At 54.1% G+C, this 9,310-nt stretch overlaps 1 protein-coding gene across 1 annotated transcript; it reads right to left on the reverse strand.

Annotated features, from left to right (window-relative positions):
• Window positions 1-2,804: 2,804 nt before the first annotated feature.
• On the reverse strand, window positions 2,805-6,694 carry LOC133340161 (inward rectifier potassium channel 13-like; the record flags this gene model as incomplete). The annotated part of the gene is made up of 2 exons (XM_061548225.1): window positions 2,805-3,868; window positions 6,090-6,694. Coding segments are annotated over 2 exons (1,153 nt in total), but the record flags the coding sequence as incomplete, so codon positions are not given.
• Between the last annotated feature and the right edge of the window lie 2,616 nt (window positions 6,695-9,310).

Here is a 9,310-nt window from a genome sequence, read left to right on the forward strand (position 1 = left end):
TTGGGTTAGATCGCTTAAATATACAAATGTGTCGTTGAAACCCACTACCACCCGACAAAGCCAACTAGTTAGGGTTGTCACGTAAACAGAACATGCATATTAGTCACTAGTACAGCACACCGGTGTGTTGGAGAGCCAAGCCACAACATTTACAATGTGAGTACGACCTTTCGTCTGTAATTAAAACTAGCTTCATCAGTCAACAGTCAGATTTGGGAAGTCTCACTGGCCCCTACAGCTCGTGAGTGTGACGTCATGAGTGTGACCAGCGGACTGCCACGATGCTGCCAGGTAAGGGTAAACTTGTGTGATGGAGATGCTTCACCTGAAACTCGCCTCCACACGTGTTCGCTATGAACATTGTAGCAATAAGGGACGATTAGTCATCTTTAACATGTCAGGTCTTTATTGTTCTGCAAGTATATTAACGTTAAAACTCGTAGAAACACATGCACACTCGTGTGTAAATGCACACCGCTGTATATACAGTCGTGTTTGGATGCACACTCGTGTGTGTATGTCAACTCGTCCGTGTTTTTTAAAGGAAACATGGTAGCAATAACGTACGATCAGTCATCTTTAAAAACAAATCAGGTCTTTATTAATTTGCAAGAAAACTCACGTTAATACTCGTGTAATAACAGCCATAGAGGGTTCACGTGGGGATTGGCTTGCCAATCCTGCTTTGTAGCCAATAAGGGTTGAGATAGGGAGCATGGCCCCGGCGTGATCACGGCATGTCATCAGGAGTGATTGGCCCAGCCATTCGGGGCCCCAGCTAATGGGAAGCCGGATGAGAGGCGTGGTCCCGGGATTGACAGGGAACCATCGAGAATGGTCGAGGCTGTCCATGAAGGATTGGCCGGGGGGACCACGTGACGGAGGGATTAAGAGGGAGTGAGAGAGAACGATCGAGAGCAGACTGGGGAACGAGCAGAGCGAGATGCCACGCGCGTACGGGGGCTCTGGGTGCCACGTGCGCGGTGGGAACTGGTGTGAAGTCTGCCCGCTCTCTGTTGTCTGCCAGCAACGGAGAGTGTGTGAGTAAAGTGTATTGTGGTGAAAATAAAGAGGACCGATTCCGAAGCCGTCTCAGAAGGATTATTACACTCGTATCGACATCTTTATTAATACGCTTGCTCAAACAGGAAAGGAACTAGGCAAATTATTTCCCAATAGGAATTCAACAGTTAAAAGATATTCTTAAAATCAAACTTAGGATGGCTCTCTTTTCATGTTCACGGAGAATCGCTACAAATCCTTTGTTCTTCCCCAACATACAGGGTGCACCATCAGTACAGACAGAAATAAGTTTATCCATCGGTAGTTTTTTTTATTTAGCAAACTCCATGAAAGACGTGAATAAATCCTCTCCTCTTGTTGTCCCTTTCATTGGCAAAACAGCCAAGCTTTCCTCACGCAGTGTGTCACCTGCAGCATACCTGGCAATTATACTGAACTCAGATAGATGGCTAACGTCTGTTGACTCATCTAACGCGAGAGAAAAGTATGTCCCGGCGTTTATGTCCTTAATTTGTGTTTCCTCGACTTGATTTGCCATCATGATGCTACGATCGTGAACAGTTCTTGCTGACAGAGGCATGTCTTTTATTCGTTTGATTATCTTGTCTTTATTTGGGAAGTCATCAAACAGTTCATTGGCCACATCAAGCATGAATGTTTTGGCATACTCGCCATCTGTGAATGGCTTTCCATTCCTTACTATTGCCAAAGCACCCGCAAAGCTAGCGGAATTCCCGTCACCTTGCTTGGTCCACACACGTAGTTGCTGCTGACTCGTCTGCACTCTCCGCTGTAGCTCTTCGCATGCCTTTTTCCTGCTGTCCCCCGCTGGATATTTCGATGCAAATGAAGCATGGTGCGTATCGAAGTGCCGCTTTATATTTGACCGTTTCATCAATGCAATTTTATCATTGCATATTAGACATACCGCAGATCCTGCTCTCTCCACAAATGCAAATTCCTCTGCCCACGCAGCCTGGAATGCACGGTAATCATTGTCTTTTTTATTTTCACCATCTTTTCCGTTACAAGGGTTGAAGCGGATAAACTAGTTGGCTATCTGATCAAATGGATTTCTACACCTTTACAATAACCCGTCACATGCTCGCGAGCCATTGGTTCCCGACCCGACCCACGGGTCACGGGTCACAGGGCCCGTGACCCGTGAAATTTATCTTCAAAACTAATTTCTGTTTACTTTAAAATGACACAGTATTATTAAGCAATATCACAAGTATTTAAAAATCAGTTCCAAACTGATTTTTTAAAATTATTATTATTTTTTTCAACTCAAAATTGTCTGGGAGCCATATGCCGTCACCGGAAGAGCCATATATGGCTCGCGAGCCATAGGTTCCCGACCGCTGGTGTAGTGTATAGTGTAGTGTATAGTGTAGTGTATAGTGTAGTGTATAGTAGTGTAGTGTATAGTGTAGTGTATAGTAGTGTATAGTGTAGTGTATAGTAGTGTATAGTAGTGTATAGTGTAGTGTATAGTAATGTATGGTAATGTATAGTAGTGTATTGTAGTGTATAGTGTAGTGTATAGTGTAGTGTATAGTGTAGTGTATAGTTTGTTGATGGCTCGTGTGCCATCAACAAAAGGACCCTGTCCACCAAAACATGAAGTGGTAGATTAGTGAGATGAGAGACCTGGAGACAAGACACAGGCCAGTGAGATGAGAGATGAATAAGCGGTAGAGTTTGGAGAGCTATAGACATACAGATTAGTGGTCACAAGCACACATGTTACATGACCCGCCAGCACATGTCAGCTTTCTTTTACGTGGCTCTGGAAAATGTGGCTGAAGATCCCCCGCTCGAGAGTGGATTGGCAGCAAGGTGGCTCTGCACGACGCGAGGAAGCAGCAAGGTTGGACTGGACAACACTCGAGACTTTAATTGCATTTCAGGGCGAGCCACAGGTGCCACGATCGCACGTGGGCACTCGGTCAGTCGCGACGAAACCTACAGATCACATTCATTTAAGCAACACACAAGGTACACAGCAAATGCCACTTGTACGCAGTTAGTGCTTCGCTTTGGGCCAGTTCATTAGCAGACAACCGCTGGAGTAATTTTGAACTTTGCTCTTAACATCCCCGAGTGATTTCACTGTGCCACGTGCTGCTATTCTGCGCGCAGTAGCGAAGCTGCCTTGTCAACGATGAGAGGCGACTCCTCGCACCGATGATGGCGATGGCGGAGGCGATTGGATTCGTAGCCGGATCAAGCGGTGCCAGTCCCCCTTTATACCGCGTCGACTCGTGTCGTCGCCGAGACTCCGCGAGCATCCACTACACACCACTCTCCACCTCCGCCACCGTCACGTCGAACAAAGACAGGTCCACGACGCCGCGCTCCACATCGACGTCGATCGGCGCAAACAGCCGACCGGCCAGGACCTCCGACCTCAGGTACGAGGTCCTCTGACGGCAGACGGTGCCCGAGCCCTCGCAGGTGGCCTGCAGGAACACGGCGAGCTCCACGTGCTCGTCCGGCCACCTCGGCTCTCGCAGCAGCAGTGGCAGCAGGGGGCTGTCGGGGCCCAGCTCGTGGTGGAAGGTCAGCGGGAAGAGGAAGTAGGGCCAGGGCCGGGCCCCCAGCTGGTCCGGCCAGAAGTCGACGGCGCTCTGGCGGAGAGGCCGGCCCGGCCGCGAGCGGTAGAGCACGGCCGACACGGCCACGTCCAGCAGCGCCGACGGGCGCAGGTTGGCGACGCGGAACGCGAGGCGGCGGCGGCGTCGCTCCCCGCCGCGGCCCCCCCAACACACCACCGCCACGTCGCTGAAGCGGATGGTGCCCGTGTGCGGCTTGGGCCGCGCCATCTTGGCCACGAACGCTCCTGGGGGCGGCACGGGGGCGGCTCGGCCGCCGGGGTCAATTAATAATTGTCGCGCGCACAGCGCGTCCCAAGAGACCCGGGAGGGTCCCGCTACGTCGGGATGTTGGGCTGAGGGGGGCCGCATTCACCCAATGAAGCCAAACTGCGATTGTGCTCAACACCGACCTGAAGCTTTCGTCTCCGCTCCATTTCTCATCATCTCCACTCTCGCGAGCACCGCTTAGTTTCACTTGTCAAACGTCACAACTTGACCACTACCCCCGAGGGCGCTCTCGGTGCCAAACCACGAGACCGAGAAGCCGTTGGGGACTCGCACTCCCGTCGTAGGTCGCTCACAAACTTGGGAGACGGTGACCTCTTGATGAGGTTTATCCAAATGTATTCTGATAGTGACCCTAAGAAAAGCGGACCACAAAGCAGTTCTACAGGAACCGTGGACGGTTTCTGCCTAATGCACAGAGGCCGAGTGCCTGTTGTGCGCGTTGTAGGTGACCTGCGTCTATCCTCGCATCACTAGCATTGAAACGGGCGTTTTACTTCCCCCCCCCCCGCCAACCCCCATGAATCCGGCGGCCACGTGGCGCGGAAACTCAGAGGAGCCCCCCACGTGTCCGGGCACGGCTCTAGCCACGGGCGGGGGGGGGGGGGGGGGCTGCTCCGGACGCCGAATCCACGGGGAGGAGGAGAGCAAAGCCACAACATTTACAAGGGGAGTGTGACGCTTCGCCAGTAATTACAAACTAGCGTCGTCGAGTGGACGGCCAAGATTTGTCGAGAAATCCGTCCCGTTTCGTTCCTTGGAGGGATAGATGCGACGACGTCACACGCCGCGAGCCCTTCGCGTGCGAAGAGGGGAAAGTAACGAATGCACGCAGATTACAATGGGCGGCCATTGCTGGTCGGGTCACTCGTGGTAATCAACGTGAACTAGCTCAGATCCACTGCTGGATTATATGTTTCCCGCCCGAGGACGGCCGCTTGTGTTGACTTTACCGAAAGAACCAAAGGGGTGTGGATTCCAGCAGTCACGAAAGCTTCAAATCACATCGTGCTCATTGATATTCTTGGGTCAATGGGTAAAGTCACGTAGATAGGCTCAAAGAAAATAACAAAAAACAACAAAAAACGACGACGCTTCGATCGCAACACAAGATGAAACGTCCCGTAGACCCAAGCTTATTAATTGCTACAGTCACGGAAGCTTGAGGTCAAGATGCTCATTTCTGGCCAACCCTCACATCAACTGTGCCGCTCATCTCCAGGAGAGGTCCCGAGTGGCAACGTGCGCGCAAGGAGTCCCGCTGGGATCGGCTCAGCAGCCGCCCCCCGCTCCACGGGGCCACACACACGGCTGACAGAGGAGCGCTTTGAACGTTGGCAGGAAAGCTTCATCAGAGGACTGCATCCCGCGCGAATGTGAGGGAGCGTGCGAGAGACTGTGGGAGCCCGTGCCTGCGATGGACGCTGGAATTCGGAAGCCACGGAGGAGTGCGATTATAGCCACGCAACCCCCAACGGTGCGGGTCGCGGTGGCAGTAAAACCACCACGGTAGCGGAGTATGGGCAGCAAAACGACGGCAACTCTGTCTGTGCCACACTCCCTCCTCCCGCTCACACCGCCGCGTCTCACTCGCTCACACGCACGCTGAGACAAATGTCCTCGGTGTAACCGTAGTCAACTTGTGGGGCGAGTGCTGTTTGCGAGCACATACGAAGGAGGAGCACGAAGGGATGGATGGCCAGCACCACACCCGTCAGCCTCCGTCTCCTCGGTGGCGATATTCACACACGTGGAGTGGTGGTGGTGATGTTCACACACGTGGTGTGGTGGCGATGTTCACACACGTGGAGTGGTGGTGGTGATGTTCACACACGTGGTGTGGTGGTGGTGGTGTTTACACACGTGGTGTGGTGGTGGTGGTGTTTACACACTATCTCTAACACACACACACTGTCTCGAACACACACACACTAACACACACACGCACTGTCTCTCACACACTAACACACACACTAACACACACACACTAACACACACACACTGTCTCTAACACACACACTAACACACACTACACACACACACACACTAACACACACTAACACACTAACACACACTAACACACTAACACACACACTAACACACTAACACACACACACTAACACACACACACACTAACACACACACACACTAACACACACTAACACACACTGCCTCTCTCACCGGTCATGAACGCGTCCAGCATGAGTCCCAGCACCATGTGCGTGCCCAGCAGCGCGGCGGCCGCGGGGCACGCCTCGGGGTCGGGGTGCATGGCCCCGTAGCCCACGGTCAGCTGCGTCTCCAGGGCGAACGAGAATGCGGCGAGCAGCCCCGTGAGCCGCCGCACGCACACGGCGCCCGAGGGGGGCGGGGGGCCCAGGTCGCCGTGCAGCAGCGCCAGCGCGTACCAGGCGAGGCCGAACAGGAGCCACGAGAGCGTGAAGCTGGCGGCGAACGCGAGCAGCACCAGCCCCCAGCGCAGCTCCAGCAGCCACGTCCACAGGTCGCCGAGGCGGCGCAGCGCGGCGCGGGGACCCCGCGGAGCCCAGCGCCGGCGGCTCGAGCCGTCCCGGCCGATCAGACGGCCGCCGCCGCCCCCCCGGGGACGCCGTGGGGCCGGTGTCCGCCTGGGGAGGGGGGAGCCGGGGCCGGCCTCCACGGCCAGGGACACAGGCGCCGCAGGCGACTGGGTCGAGTCACCGACTCGCTGCTTCTCATCCGGGTCGGGGGTCTTCTCGGCTTTGCCTGCACTGCGAGTCTGGCTCGCTGTGGTGTCAGTGCCCCGTCTGGGTTGCACGCCCTGGCGACAAATTTAACATAATAAAATACAATTCTCACGACGTTTCGGCCACAACGCAAGCAGCCGTCCTCAGGTGAAGAACAGGTCTGTCGGGAAGACGGCGTCTGAATGAAACACCACCAGGCTTGGCAGCGTATATTTAAGCTGGGTTGGAGGGGGGAAGGGGCGCCTTGACAAAGGAATCTGCATATCAAGAGGAATTTAGACACGGGGAGACACGCTGAGACACAGAGACACGGGGAGACACGCTGAGACACAGAGACACGGTGTGACACAGAGACACAGAGACACAGAGACACGGGGAGACACGCTGCGACACAGAGACACACAGACACGGAGAGACACAGAGACACGGTGTGACACAGAGACACGGGGAGACACGCTGCGACACAGAGACACACAGACACGGAGAGACACAGAGACACACAAGACACGCTGAGACACAGAGACACGGGGAGAGACACAGAGACACATCGACGATGATGTGATGATGGTGACGATGATGGTGATGATGGTGATGTTGACTATGGTGATGATGGTGACGATGATGGTGATGATGGTGATGTTGACTATGGTGATGATGGTGGCGATGGTGGTGATGGTGACGATGATGGTGACGATGGCGATGTATCCTGGTGGCGATGGTGGTGATGGTGACGATGATGGTGATGATGGTGATTGTACCCTGGTGGCGATGATGATGGTGATGATGGTGGTGATGGTGACGATGATGGTGACGATGGTGATTGTACCCTGGTGGCGATGGTGATGATGGTGACGATGGTGATGGTGACGATGGTGATGGTGACGATGATGGTGACGATGGTGATTGTACCCTCGTGGCGATGGTGATGATGATGATGGTAATGATGGTGGTGATGGTGATTGTACCCTGGTGGCGATGGTGGTGATGGTGGTGATGGTGGCGATGGTGATGATGGTGATTGTACCCTGGTGGTGATGATGGTGATGATGGTGATGATGGCGATGTACCCTGGTGGCGATGGTGATTGTACCCTGGTGGTGGAGATGGTACCCTGGTGGTGACGATGGTGATGATGATGGTGATGATGGTGATGATGGTGACGATGGTGATGATGGTGATGATGGTGATGATGATGGTGATGGTGATGATGTGTGATGGTGGTGGTGATGATGGTTGTGGTGATGGTAGCGAGTAGCAGCAGCACCTATGAAGGTAGACACAGACAAAGGTCCCACAACCACCACCACCACACCACCACAACAACCACCACCACCCCCATCACCACCACAACCACCACACAACCACCACCACAACAACCACACCACCACCACTACCACCACAACCACCATCACAACCACCACCACAACCACCATCACAACCACCACCACAACCACCACCACCACCCCATCACAACCATCACAACCATCACAACAACCACCACAACAACCACCACCATCACAACCACCACCACAACCACCACCATCACAACCACCACAACCACCATCATCACAACCACCACAACCACCATACAACACAACCACCACCATCACAACCACCACAACCACCACCATCACACCACCACCACCACAACCACCCATCACCACAACCACACCACCACAACCCCACAACCACCACCATCACAACCACCATCACAACCAACAACCACCACCCAACCACCACCATCACCACCACCACAACCACCACCACCACCCCACCATCACCACAACCCCCACATCACCACACCACCACCACAAACCACCACCACCACAACAACCACCACAACAACCATCACCACCACAACCACCACCCCCACCATCACCATCACCACCACAACCACCCCATCACAACCACCATCACCACAACCACAACACCACCACAACAACCACCACCACTACAACACCACCACAACCACCACCATCACAACCCACCACAACCACCACCACCACAACCACCACAACCACACCACAACAAACCACCACAACAACCATCACCACCACAACCACCACCATCACCATCACCACCACAACCACCACCACAACAACCACCACCACTACAACCACCACCACAACCACCATCACAACCACCACCACAACCACCACCACAACCACCACCACAACAACCACCACCACCACAACCACCACCCCCACCACCATCACCACCACAACCACCACCACAACAACCACAACCACCACAACCGCGATGAGAATTTCTCACCTCGGGTTGCAGTTCACACGAGGCGGCAGGAGCAGCTGCTGCTGCTGCCTCGTGACGTCACGCGGCACAGGCCGTGACGTCACTTCCGGGATTCAAGTTCAAGTTTTCGGTGTCGCCCCGGGAGCCATTCGGCTCTTGAATCGGGTGCAACGGCAACAAACAGGAAACATGAACACGCACTAGAAACATCTTAAAGTGAATACTCCCCTCCCGCAACGAGCGGCTCTGTAACTTAAATAAATTATGTTAATGAGCCCCCAGTCACCGGGCGTGGCTTTGCCCAAATAAGGATTGGCACTGGGATGGAGGTGACGTCACGCCCAAGAGCTTCGCGGTCGGGAGTGGGTGACATGACGTCACTTGCGAGGCACACCGCCCCTGGCGTTGTCGCCGATGAGGTCA

Source organism: Lethenteron reissneri, unplaced genomic scaffold (genome assembly GCF_015708825.2).
Source record: "Lethenteron reissneri isolate LAM-NWPU_2019-01 unplaced genomic scaffold, ASM1570882v1 scaffold_86, whole genome shotgun sequence".
NCBI classification, from domain to species: domain Eukaryota; kingdom Metazoa; phylum Chordata; class Hyperoartia; order Petromyzontiformes; family Petromyzontidae; genus Lethenteron; species Lethenteron reissneri.